This window comes from Notamacropus eugenii, chromosome 2 (genome assembly GCF_028372415.1).
Source record: "Notamacropus eugenii isolate mMacEug1 chromosome 2, mMacEug1.pri_v2, whole genome shotgun sequence".
In the NCBI taxonomy this organism is placed as follows: Eukaryota; Metazoa; Chordata; class Mammalia; order Diprotodontia; family Macropodidae; genus Notamacropus; species Notamacropus eugenii.
The window spans coordinates 366,652,789-366,666,966 of NC_092873.1; the positions used below are offsets into that span (position 1 = coordinate 366,652,789).

The 14,178-nt window shown below is 35.5% G+C and overlaps 1 protein-coding gene across 4 annotated transcripts in view; it reads left to right on the top strand.

Moving 5' to 3' along the window:
- The window catches only part of STXBP4 (syntaxin binding protein 4), a 242,270-nt gene that overhangs the window by 61,193 nt on the left and 166,899 nt on the right, over positions 1–14,178 (top strand). For all 4 annotated transcript variants that reach the window (XM_072646739.1, XM_072646741.1, XM_072646742.1 and 1 more), the window contains one exon: positions 6,287–6,381. In XM_072646739.1, the coding sequence (XP_072502840.1) occupies positions 6,287–6,381 (95 nt within the window). The remainder of the gene's footprint in view (positions 1–6,286; positions 6,382–14,178) is intronic.

A 14,178-nucleotide genomic window follows, 5' to 3' on the forward strand; every position in this document is an offset into this window, starting at 1 on the left:
ATAGTCCTTGTTCTCATGGAGTTTATAGTCTTATGGAAGAGACTACATGCAAGCAACTATGTAGAAACAAGATATTTACAGGGTAACTAGGAAATAATCATCAGAGGGAAGTCACTAGAATTAAGAGGGATTGGGAAAGCCTTCCTGTAGATGGTGGGATTTTAGCAGGGACTTAAAGGAAACCAGAGAAGGCAGGAAAGGTGGAGATGAGGAGGGAATGTGTGTCTCACACTCCTTCCTATTCAAAAGTGCATCACCTTCTTGGGAAAGAGGAAGAGCAAGGAGAAGTATTTTCACCGGCTACTTCTATGTTCCCCAGTTCTTCAAAGAACTAAGAATGATCCCTTCCATGGTCGTCCTTTTAAAAAAAAAAAATCATGGATGAACCATGTTAGTGAGCCAGAATGAGTTGTCTCTGTTGTCTCTGGAACGTTTCCTATGTGAATGATTCCAGGCTCTTGATTTTTAGTTTGACCAGGTAGCATGATTTTTCTGCTACTCCTTCTTCTTTTTTCTATTTTGTTTACCCAAATTCTCCAAATAGAATTCCATTTGAGATGGACCAAAGGGTCTTCTACCAGCTGGTAACAGTTTTTTTATTTCTACTGAGCCATAACATACAGTAATAGAACCCAAGTCACCCTAATTTTAAACTTAATACTCCAAGGGGCCTAGCTTTCACATCATCCGTTTTAAAAGCTATAAGTCTGACATTCTCTTTTTTTTTTCACTTTTGAAAATATTTATTTTTATTCTGAACTCAAATACCTGATAAAATGAGCATTTCCATACATAGCATAATAGAAAAGAATGATATTTTCTTTACATTAAATTTGCAGATGACACAAACTCATTTATCCAGATTGTTGAATGAATGAATGGAAGGAGCTAAGCAGAATCCAGTTATATGAAAATCCCTCCAGATAATCCAGAGACATTCCTTAGGACCTTTTCTACTCTTTGCAGGAGAGGATAGTAACATTTATATTCTATATAATGTGCCACATAGACATTTCTTCAGCATGCATACAATGTGGAATTAATAAGCACTCTCCCTGATAAAAGAATGGTGATGTCTTGTGCAGTCTATGCTGTGTGGTGAAATAATCTTGAACGAACCAAGATCAAGATAGGTAAAGATGAGAGAAACAAGGTCACATTCTGCCTAAATGACAAAAATCTCAGCCTCTGATTTCCTCTGGATGTGGACAAAGTTTTGTCTAACATCTGAGCACCCTGGATCTTGCATGTAGATGTATCTACAGCAGGTGAAGTGGGAGGGAACAAGCATTTATTAAGCACCTTCTGTGTTCAAGGCACTGTTCTAAGCATGTTACAAATATTTCATTTGATCCTTACAATAATCCTTTGAGGTAGACTATTACCCTTATTTTATAGTTTATAGGAAACTCAGAGACAAATAGAAGTTTAGATGCTTACCCAGATTTATACACCTCCTAAGTATCTGTAGCCAGATTTGAACTTGAATCTTCCTGACTCCATGCCCAGTCCTATATCCTTCTGTGAAAAACAGGTACACTTTATTAAGTCATAAATTTAAAGCAATAGTCACTGTGTATTCATCAGCTTTATGTTATTTTCTTTGGAGATATAACTGTATAACTAACATGGGCAAAGTTATTTGCCATAACACTAATAATGAAGAGATTGAAGATACATCTTGAGAAATCTTCTTATTTAAAGACTTAAGTGTTTCATGACTCATAACTTTGCCTTGCCTTCCTATCTAACACTTCATATGAAAATGGGGTAACAATTTTGCTTTTCTACAGAAAGCACTTAATATTATCTAACAATGATGCATTATTCTGTATATAGTTTCCTTTCTGGGTCTGTGGTGCAAGATGGTTTAAAGATTAGATCTATGCATTCCATGACTCTTCTGTTTTCTCTGAGTACCTAGATGATACTTCCTAAAGGAAATGGGGGTGACGTAATTTATTTGTTGTTTAGTCTTTTTCAGTTGTGTCCAACCCTTTGTGACCCTTTCTGGGGTTGTCTTGGCAGAGATACCGGAGTGGTTTGTAATTTCCTTCTCCAGCTCATTGTATAGATGAGGAAACTGAGGCAGATATGATTAAGTGACTTCCCCAGGGTTGCACAACTAGTAAGTGTCCTAGGCTGGATTTGAACACAGGAAGATGAGTCTTCTGGACTCCAGGCCCTGTACTCTGTGCACTATGGTGCCACCTAGCTGCCCATAGTTTACCTTTGAACATAAAGCATTATCACATAATGATGTGAGCTGTCATCACTTGACAAATGAGCCTTTATAGACTCACTACTCAAGATGGTATTCGTTTTCATTGGAGTAATTTGCCTGCCATTAATACCTGCAATCAAGGAAGCAATTGTATCCTGATCGTGACTTTATGTTCCAAGCAGCCAAGTTTTCAGTTGGGCATGATTAACTAAATTTGCTTTCTTTTTTCAATGTTATCCTTTAAAAAAAATGAAACTTTATTAGAACAATTGTACATAAACTTTAAAAAAAAATAGTCTGAAAAAGTAAATTTTGAAAGATAACAACCTCATAAGCATAATTAGATATCTTTCATTAATCTTTAACTTTTACGTTTTCCTCCAATCTTTAATCCTATTCACGGACTGTGATTGGACCATTTTCTTTCCAACTCATTCACCTTTTGGCAACACATGCTCAGACTGAGGGCTTCTTTCTGCAGCTTGATTGGGCTTCAAAGCCTCAATAGTATTTATTCTTCTGCTGCCAGTGGCTTCAATTCTAGGTCTTTAGTGAGAGACGATTCTTTCTATGTCTCTTCCCAACTAATCAGGGGAAAGGCCTTTCCAACTTCCCTACTCTCACCTTTTATTTCCTCGCATGTAGCTGTTAAAAAAAAGAATAATAAGTTAGATATGATGTTACTGGTCTACTTGAAATCCTGTGATCTGTTTCTTTCCAATCAAAACATTTCTCAGTAAATTTACTAATTCTACTAATTCACTCCCAGCTTCCCACCTTTCTTACAGATCTATATTGGTCACAGTCAAGTGTGAACTGAAATTGTAACATAATTGTGCTGTTAGCAATTAAACCTTTACAACTTAAAGAATCTTGAATTAGAAAAAAATCTCACTTTTTGTCACCAACTTTTCTAAAAGGTTTGGTTCATTTTCTAGGACATGCCATTTTTAAGTTACATATAAACAGAAATTTTAACAAGGTTTTTTAATTCAATGTAAACATTGATTGAAGGTTCATAATATGCAGGAACACAAAATAGGGAATGTATTGGCTGATTAATTTTATATCCTTTATATGGAGTCATGGGGAACATAGTAGAAGACACTGTGTTTTTGGTGGGTTTTTATTTAAAATGACCTTCTGACTAAAATTGTTTCCAAAATCCCTCTTTTTGATATAACTCATGTCAGCCTGTCCCCCTCCACTTTCCCTACCAAGGGCCCTTTCATTTTAGAGAGGCATCTGACTTGTTACTAAAATTGGAGTAATACTAACAACCTCTCTGTCCTTCCTATTGTCCCATCAAGCTTTCATATGTCTATCTATATCTATCTATCATCTTTCACAGACATTATTTATTAATTGCAGCATAACAAAAGTAAGTGCACTTAGTCCAATTTGTTGTTACTGTTGAGTCATTTTCAGTCATATCTGACTCTTTGTGACCCCATTTTGAGTTTTCTTGGAAGAGATACTTGAGCAATTTGCCATTTTATTCTCTAGCTCATTTTATAGATGAGGAAACTGAAGTAAACTGAAGTAAAGGGTTAAGTGACTTACCCAGGGTCACACAGCTAATAGGTGTCTGAAGCCAGACTGGAACTCAGGTCTTCCTGACTCCAGACCCAGTACTGTATCCACTGTACCACCTAACTGTCCCATATTAGGCCAATTATATAATACTTAAACAACTTGTTTTTTGTTTTGTTTTGTTTTACCTGTTCAGACAGTGGGAAACCGATATCAGAAGGAATTTTTAACAGATCCTCCCAACTAGTTTCAGATATTGGGCTTTCCTAAGTGGGATCAGTGTCTATAGTACAAAGAAAACTCTGGTCTACATGATATTAATTGACTTATTTCCTGGGAAATGTTGAGTTTTAATGTCTTTTCTGTACTCATAGAAGCCCAGGAAACAGGACCTTTGCCATATCTCACACATCAGTTTCTTCCTGATTTTAGGAGCCTGTCTTTTTTCTCTGTAAAATAAATTTGCATTATCACCTGTAAGTCCTTGGGGTTTTACTGTCAGGGCCCTTTCCTTGTGGGATGACTGGGGTTCAGTTGGCATGCAGGTTCTTATACATTGTAGAGTGTGTATCTAAAGACTAATGCTGTCGAATTTGACTGCCTTTTGAGTTGTGAGCTGTATCTGATATGGACCTTTATACTTCAACAGAAGGGTCAATTTTTTTTGGTGAACTGTTGCACATTCCAAATCCCCTGTATTCAACCGATGGCAAGAATTTTGTTTGGGTTCTGTTGGAAGGCTCTCTGGACCTGTGAAAGAAAAACCCTTATATTTTGTATTACTTTGGCGCAACATTTTGTCATGTTGCTGTGAGCAGCATTCAAATCATGAATTGCCAGCAGGGTGAACAAAAATCTCATTCGCTGGCCTATTTTGATTTTATAAGAGCTAAATCTGTTTTCTGATCAAAATTGGCCCTTGGTGATATAAAGCTTGTAGTTAAGGCAGTTCTCCAGAATCTGGCCTTGTATTTTCACATAGTTTAGCAAGTTTGTAAGTATCACTTTCCACTTTCCCTGACTTTTTGAGGATGATAAAGGCAATGGAGGTATTGTTTCTCATTATAAAATTTTAGGAAGTGGTTGTATTATCTTTCCTATGAGATATGTTTCTTGATCACTCGAGGGATTCTGAAATATCCCCATGGGGATCAGGTGATTGAAGATTCTTTGGTATCATCATGGAACCAACTTTTTTTACTTATGTGGAAAGATTTATAGCCATCTAGAAATCAAGATATATTTACCCTGCACATTTTGTCATCTGAATGAAATCTATTTGTAGGCTAAAGAATGGGCCTATTATCAGGGTCCTCTATCCTGCTTCTACCTTCACAACTTTGCCTATATTGTGAGATTAAAGTATAGAACAGACTATGCAATAGGACTCTGCAACTGATGTACATTTCAGAGCATACCATTCAACTTTCAAGTTTCCTGCATCTGCTCCTTGGAAATATCTGCAAGATCATGGAACATGAAGGCTAATTAATGATACAAACACTAAAAGTCAACCAAGGAGCCATCTGGATAGCAACACAGTGTATCTAAGTACAAGATGCTTCCTGCAAAATACTACTGGTTTTTGTTGTTGGTTGTTTGTTTAGGCTTCTGATTGAGTCTGGTATTATGACCAACTCTTTTGAGTGTTGGCCTTGGTGTCTGCATAAAGTGTATATAAGTGAGCAACTACATGAAGTGATGATGCATGTGCTGCCATATTTGATTAATCAGCCAAGTGCTTCTTTTGTCAGTTTCATAAATATGGGGACCACTGTTTTTATATTTAATAATAGCAACAGATACAGGAAGTTAAGTCAACATGCGTTTATTAAGTGTCTACTATATGCCAGTGTGTTTAGCAGTGGGGATAGATAGGTAACAATTATCCTTACTCTCAAGGAGCCAACATTCTAACAGGCAAGATAACATGTAAACAGCTATGTATAAGATAAGATATATTTCCATTTCTTCACTACCACAAAAAATGCTACTACTGATATTTTTGTGCACATAAGAACTTTCTTGTTATCAATGACCTTCTTGGAATATAGGCCTATTAGTGAAGACTCTGGGTCAAAGGGTATGGATGCGTTAGTTACTTTATTTGAATAATTCAGACTTGCTTTTCTAAGCTTTTGGCAGGATTTTATGTAAAATAGCTTTTCGCCCAAGATGACTTCCACAAAATAAAACCAGTTTTTTTTTTTCTCATCCACATTAGTAGGTTTTGTGTTGTTGGGTTTATTTTTCCTTTCTTAATAGTTCTTGAATGTGTTTTGAGACAATATAAACTCCAAATGCTGTTTGATTATTTTTTCAAACTCTGTCATTTAGGAATTAAAGTGAAGATGTTTTATGTTATTTTTTTTTTTTAGATTTCTAAGAAAATATTTACTATTTAAACAGAAGTTAATTCTGCCAACTGATTATCCTAAATTGTTTTTGAGCAGCTGGACCCCAGAGCATATTTTCTCAAAAGATGTTTGGTTAAATTTCCAATTAACATGCACCCTGTTGTCTCCTTAGATATTAACCCCAACTGGCCTGATGATTCTGGACCACAGGGAGAGAATATTTCCTTAGATCCTTCCGTTCGCCTTAAGGTTGAGAAGCTGGAGATGGTAAACACTTCTGACTTTTTTTTCCTTCAAAATGTTACTTTGTTAAAAGTTTGTAAAAACTGAGTGCTAGTTTATTTATTGTTATGATGATGATGATGTCATGCATTTCTCTAATGGTTTACAATTTACTAAGTACTTTCATATTCATTTTTTTATTTGATACTCAGCTCAGTGACAGAGGTAGGCACTTTATTAAACCCATGTTAATGTGTGGTTAGGAAGCTGAGACTCAGAGACTGTTGCCAGCAGACTTCAACCCTGAGGGCTTTGAAATCACTGCTACGTTCAAATTTGAATATACTAGTTTACAGGAGGTCATTGTGCAAAGCAATATTGTATCAATGACCAACTGTGATAGACTTAGCTGTTCTGATCAATACAATGATCCAAGACAGTACTCATAATGAAAAATGCTGGTCACTTCCAGAGGGAGCACTGATGAACTCTGAAGGCAGATTGACATATAATTTTAAAACTTCCTTTATTTTTCTCTCTCTATTATTTTTGGCAAAATGGCAAATATGGAAATATGTTTTGCATGATTTCATGTGTATAATTGATATTATATTGCTTACCTTTTCAGTGAGTGGGGAAGAGGAGAGAATTTGGAACTCATTTTTTAAAAGAAGAATATTAAAGACAGGTGCAAGTCTAAGGGCCCTGGGGATGGGGGAGAGTAGGATGGGGAGGTGGGGTACAACCAGAAACACAGGCCCCAAGGATTTTTTTTTAAGGAAAAAAGAAAAAAATGAATATTAAAAATGACAAAATTTTTAAAAAAGAAAATGTCATTTTGATGAGTCTGGGGAGAAATAGAAGAATATACCACTTCAATGAGAAAATGGGTTGTGTTGTGGAATAGAGAGCCAGTCTAGGAGTCAGGAAGACCTGGATTCACTAACACACACTTACTGACCCCAGGTCATTAAACCTCTCTTTTCCTTAAGTGACTATGACTAAATGCTGTTGTATAGTTTCTATACCATGAGATAGCAATAAAGTCAGGATTCTTGATTCCTCAACTTTTTTTCCCATTGTTATTTAGTCAAAATCAAATATTCTTTGAGAGTTAAGTCAGTCAGTGACATTAATAATGGGATGGGAAGGTGGGCAAGCTGTCTCTGTCTATTACAGAATAATAGCCCATTTCTGGGCATATAGATATTATCCAGTAAATCTTTTATAATTGATTGATGTGCAGGAGCTATAAATATTTTTGCATTTATTCAGTGGTTTGGTTGAATTCAGTCTCTTTAAACTGCAGACCAAAGTAAGCTGAAAATCAAGATGACAAAGAGAAACAAATCCTGGTGTGGAAAATTAATATACAGAGAGAAGTAATATTAAAAGAAACTTTTTTAAAAAGGGAAGCTAAATTTTAAAGAGGGAAAATAGTCATATGATCACAGAGTCTGAGGGAATTGTGAAGCATGGAATAAGATAAAAAGGCACAAAGTCATCCTGAGAAGGAGAAACCTACTGAGACAATTTATAAGAGTAGGAATCTGAGATCACAGAGAAAATGAAAGACAGAAAAAAAACCCTTAGAACTGTTAAGTAGGGAAGTAAGTTTGTGACAGAGAACAGGCAAGGAAAATGGCCCATTCATTGTTGTTTTTTGACAGAATGGACAGTGTCAAAAGCATTCACTTGCTAACTTCCTCAGCTCTTATGGGCAGGTGTTTTCCTTTGTATTTAGTCCAAGAGAGAAGACAAGTGCATAATTGGGATAGAGTATCCATAGTGCTAATTCCTGTCTCCATTCCCTTGCTCATTCCTAAAATGCCTTCCTTTCCTTCTATCCCCATCCATATCCTTCCTGTCTTGGACTTTGGGGTCTCTTTTTTCTGAACCCTTATTGTCCTTAACCCTACTCAACTTAGTACTGGACTATATACTGTTTTGTATTGTTTTCTATTGTATAATTAAGTTTGTCTTGCTCATTAGATTATAAACTCCTAAAGTTAGGCTTAACGATTAAGCCTGGACCTAAGATTTCAGGGATATATGAAAACTCCTTTTTTCCAATGCAGGTCAGCACATTCTCTGCAGTTTATAGTCTTCCATATTTGCCTTAAGCACTGAGAAATAGCTTGCCTAGGGTCACATAGTAAGTGTCAGAAGCAAGTCTTGAACCCGGACCTTCCTGGCTCTAAAATTTAGTTTCCTATTTGCTATGCCAAGCTGCTTCTGTCTACTGTAGATATACTAGCACAGTTCTGGGCACATAAGTAATTCTCCCCAAATCTTTGAAAAATGGCAGATATGAGTGAGCCTTAAATAAACATTTCTTGGGTTTGTTCAATGGATTGGTTGATTTGATCATTTAATACATCTGCTTTCCATTTTTGCAACCTACTACATCCTGTACCAACCATTCTCCCCTTTTTAATATGTCATTATGATATAAAATCCAAGTTCTGGCTAATTATGAATATTATTAATCAACAAAACCTAGCTGTGGGTTTAGAAAAGTATCGCTGATATTTCTAAAAACTAAGGATCCTAAAATTTAGTAGTGGTAATTTAATGCATTGTTTCTTTCAAGATGAAAAATTAACCCCAACTCTCTGGTTACTAGAAAGATTATCCAGCTAATATTATCACAGTACAAAATTTCTCTATTGGTTCTAACATCTTTCTCCCCTGGAAATTTCTGAGGGTATGATTCAGTTTTAAAATAAAGGCTCTTTCCCTTCTCTTTTATCTGATTAATTTTCATTAAAATATTACTTTTTAATCTAAATTAGGTTAAACTTTAAATAATACATATATCTACACACACATATATATATGATATGTATAATTTCAGGATAGGAATTCAATGTTTGTTCGACCATTTGTTTGACTTCTGGAATATTCTATTCCAAACCCTTTGATCCCTTAATGTTGAATCTGCCAGATCCTGTGTTATCCTGGTTGTAATTCCACAGTACTCAAATTGTTTCTTTCCAGCTACTTGCAGTATTTTCTCCTTGATCTGGGAACTCTGAAATTTGGCCACAAAATTCCTAGGAGTTTCTCTTTTCGAGTTCTTTCAGGAAGTGATCAGTGGATTCTTTCAGTATTTATTTTTCCCTCTAGTTCTAGTATATCAGGGCAGTTTTCCTTGATAATTTCATGGAAGATAATTTCTAGGCTCCTTTTTTGATCATGGCTTTCAGGTAGTCCCATAATTTTTAAATTGTCTCTTCTGGAATTATTTTCCAGGTCAGTTGTGTTTCCAGTGAGATATTTCACATTATCTTCTATTTTTTCAAACTTTGGGTTTTGTTTTTTAACTGCTTGGTTTATCTCATAGTCATTCATTTCCCTGAACTCAATTCTCTCTTTCAAAGAACTATTTTGTTCAGTGAGCTTTTGAACCTTCTCCTCCATTTGGCTAATTCTGCTTTTTAATGCCTCCTTCTCCTCATTGACTTTTTTGGATCTCTGTTCCCAATTGAATTAGCCTCTTTTTAAAGGTGTTATTTTCCTCAGTATTTTTCTGGTTCTCCTTTGGCAAGTTGCTAACTCACTTTTCAAGCTCTTCCATTGCCTGAGCCCTTGCAGGGTAAGTTCATTTTGGAGACCCTGGAGGTAGGGGTCTCAACTTCCTGTGACAGTAAGCCTTGTTCTTCCTCATCTGAAAGGATGGGAGGAGACACCTGTTCACCAAGTACCCTTCTATGGTCTTATTTTTTTTCTCTTTTTTAGGCATTTTCCCAGCCAGTTACATGACTTCTGAATCCTTTGTCAAGAGATTTGACTCAGCTGCTTGGTTCCCCTGGGCTTTGGGTGGGGGCAGGGCTGTCACTCAGGGCTGAGGATTAAATCAGCTGCTCCCTACTGCCAGAGGATTTAAGCTGAGCTGCCTGGACAATGGACCCAGGTTGCCTCCAGGCCACTGTAGCTGCCTACAGTCTGCTGCTGCCCCCTCTGCCATTGCCTGGGGCTATTGCTGGAGGAACCCCTTCCCCTCTTGCCCAGCTGGGAAAGCCCTCCCACACCAACCTTTGGAACTTTCTTTGTTACTTGTGGGTTGAGGTATCTGGGACCCTCCCTGCTGAGGATTCTGTCCTGGAGGCCTGTTCTGGTCCTGTTTCTCCCTGTGCCACATGGCCAGGGCTGGGCTCCACTGTGCTCAGCATCCTGTGAGATATACCTTTCATGTAGGCCTTCCAGGTTACCTTTGGCTGGAAACCCCTTGTTCTATGGCTTCTGCTGCTCTAGACTTTATTGAGAGTCATATTTTATAGGTATTTTGTGGGCTGTGGGGGAAGCACTAGAGTATATATGTCTTTCTATTCTGCTATCTTGGCTCTGCCCCCCTCGACCATTTGTTTTAAACAAAAATTTAAATCTTTTTTTTTTTAGTGAGGAGATAAAGTGGAGCATATTTCTTTTTAAAAACAAAAGTTTTTGGTGTAAAATAAAGTAGAATTTCTGCCACAATAGAAAGGAACCTGAGATACAGTGTTACCTGTTCTGTTTTTCTGTACCATGTATGTCATGATTTTTCTTCACTAGGATATCTTTGCTTTATGAATACTGAAAGGGTGTGTCATCCTACACAGTGCTTCCCTAAAATTTAGTCTTTCTTTCCCTCAGATATTCCTAGAGCAGCCAATATCAGTCAATAAACATTTATTAAGCACTTAATGCATTCCAGCTACTGTGTTGTATACTGCTTTCAATGCCTTTGACATTTGATGAGGGTTTTTCTACTTCAGTTGTTACCTGGTAGATAGATCAGATTTTATTATCCATTATACAGACACTGCAGTTAAGATCAGCTTCATAAATTATTTGCTCTTCATTTTTTTGTACAGGCAACATAAAAACTCTAAATTCTCAAGATGTGTAACAGAGATAAAAATATATCTTATTTGATTTCCTGTCAGATGTACAACTTATGTTTATTTTTAATTAAATAAATAAATTTTAATCTATATAAGCTGATGTGGCAACAAAGTCTTGCAAAGAAAAAAGCTATTGGCTAGCTATGTAGCTGTTAAATAATTAGGCCAGTCAGTAGAAGGGATTTTTAAGGAGAGTAGAGAGGTGAGAATCTGAGGAAAGTACATTAAATTACCTGTCAAGGCAACATTTTATATATTTCTATTAATGGTTGAGTGTATAAAGAGAATCCAGATGTACTGAAAAGTGATTTCTAACAGTTGTTCTGATATAAAGCAAGTCATTTGTTATTATTTCTTGATCTGTAAAATGATGGTACCACCACTGAATGAATGTCAAATGAACATTCTGAGAATTATTTCATACCTGTGGAAAAGTGACATCACTGTCACTATCTTTTTATGTACATACGTACTTTTCAGATGATTTAAAATATGACCTATAGCCCTATTTGATCCTTACAAAAAGCCTGTGATATAAATAGGTTAATGCATATCTAATAAAGGGTAGTTGGTGATTGGTTCCTGCAGAGAGGAAAGGAATGTCATACTCCTGATCCATCCCCATTATTGCACCTGAGAAGTATCCCATGGGACCCAGATGCCATTTCCCTGATATTTACTCTGCCTCTGCTGTTGCTTTCACATTTGAAAAAAAGCTACACTGAGAAATAGTTTACCCAATTTCTGATGGCAGCTGCTATTGCTGATAGCCTCCTTTATGTTTTAGGTTGGATTGTTTTCAGTAGTATTTTAAGAAAGGAATATTTTCTTAGTCATTCGTTTGTGATTATAAAAACATTAAAGGCCCTCATCCCATATAAAATTGCATTTTTACTCTTAAATATTGAATAATAATTCATCATTCCAGGCCTTATTTTAGTCTTTCAATTTTGTCAAAACTAAGATTGATTCATCTGATTTATTTTTTAGCTTTATTGAATTACTGTTTTCTACCTTGAATGTAATATAATCAATTCACCTATTACAAAATGTATTCCTTTACAGCACGTGACTTTCTGTATTATTACGTTAAGTTTAGGCCCAGTGTAATTTGTACTATAGTTGATTAAATCATGGAGTTTCATTCTCATTACACACACAAACATCAAGCAGATATGTCGTTACAATTACAACACTTGGCATAAAGTTTGTAAGCAAGAACACGTATTAGAAAATTAAATAATTCTGATTATTTTAAGATTTCTGTTGTCAGCTTAACACTTTTGTTTTTAAATAGCCAAAACCTGTGTATTTTAAGTATTCTTAATTTCATGAGCAGTGTGCTGGAATTATTTGTGTGTGGGTGAATTACAAGCATATTTCCCATTAAGGATTCAGTCCTAGTCAATATTTTCTTAGAATGATATGTCAGCAAAATTCATAGTTTTATATTTGAACAAATGACTCTGTGTGTGTATGTATGTGTGTATAACACACTTCACTAGCAGGATCTTTAATTAATGAATTTTCTAAGTTTCTTTTTTTCTTCCTAGTTCAGATAGTAGTCCAAGTTCAGTAAAACATACATTATGGATTATCACTAAAGTTCTACTTGAGGTTCAATCTCTTCCTTTTCTTTTTTTGAAATTTCTCTATTATTGATTTTAACCAATTATTCTGTCATAGCTTACACTATTCCATAAACTATAAGTGATCAAAATTAAAATAGTAATAGTAATAATAAAAGCTGACAACTATATAATACTTTAAGATTTACAGAGCACTTTACATACATTATCTCAGTCAATCCTCACAATTGCCCTGTGCATTAAAGGTTTCTATTCTCTCCATTTCAGAGATGAGGAAATTGAGGCTTGGAAAGGTTTGAGAATCTTGCTGTTAACAGGAAGGTTTTGGACTCAGGTCTCTCCTGATTCTTGGTCCAGCAGTCTTTCTATTTTATCATACTGCCTTTCATCACATGATCACTGAATATATTGGGGTATTAAATTAACTTACAGGTAAGGTTCATATGCTTTCATTATCAGGCACCCACTATGTGCCAGACATCATGTTAGTTGTTCCATAGGCAAAGACAAAAATAAAAGCCACTGCCTTTCTATTGGAGGGTAGATACAATCATGGGATCATATTATTGTTTTTATTTTTTAAAAGAGAAAAAAAGAAATTTGCATGATAACTTCATTATGTATTTAAATGAAATACCAAATTGTACATAATTTGTAGTTTAATGTATAATTATTTCTTTAATTATACTTTATTATGAAAATACTTGTTTTATCCCGTAAATTAAAAATTAAAATTAAAAGAAAAATTTAAATGCTTCGTTTTAGTAATTCTAATGTTTATTCTTTTTAATTGATATTAAAGGCCTGGTTAGAGAAATAGCCTTCTCCCTTAGGGTACAGCTACACATTATAGAGCTATGTAAATGAGTTTATCTGATTAACTAGCTGTTTATTCCTACTAATGATAAGGATTCAGGAAACATTTATTAAGAGCTTTGTGTGTAAGCACTAGGTACTGAGTATACAAAGACCAAAAAAAATACACAAATCTAGTATTGTACTGGGCAAGGTAGGAATGGGGGCTGGAGGGAGGATACAAAGTACGTATAGATAAGTAAATGTAAGTTAAGTTAAAGGAAAGGGAAAGGGAGAGCATTAATGTCAGAGGGAGGAAGGGGAAGGAAAGATCTGGGAAGTCTTTGTAGAAAGTGGTACCTGATTTGAGACTTGAAAGAAGACTAGGCTTCTGAGAGGGATCAGTTAGAGAATGGTGTGTATTTTTTTTTTTTTTTTTTTACAAATACACAAAGATAGCAAATGGAATGTTTAATTTAGGGACAGCTAATGATCTAGTTTGTCTGGAACATAAAATGTAAATGAAGGACTTCTGAGATACTTAACTAGAAGGGTAAGTTGGAGCCAAATTC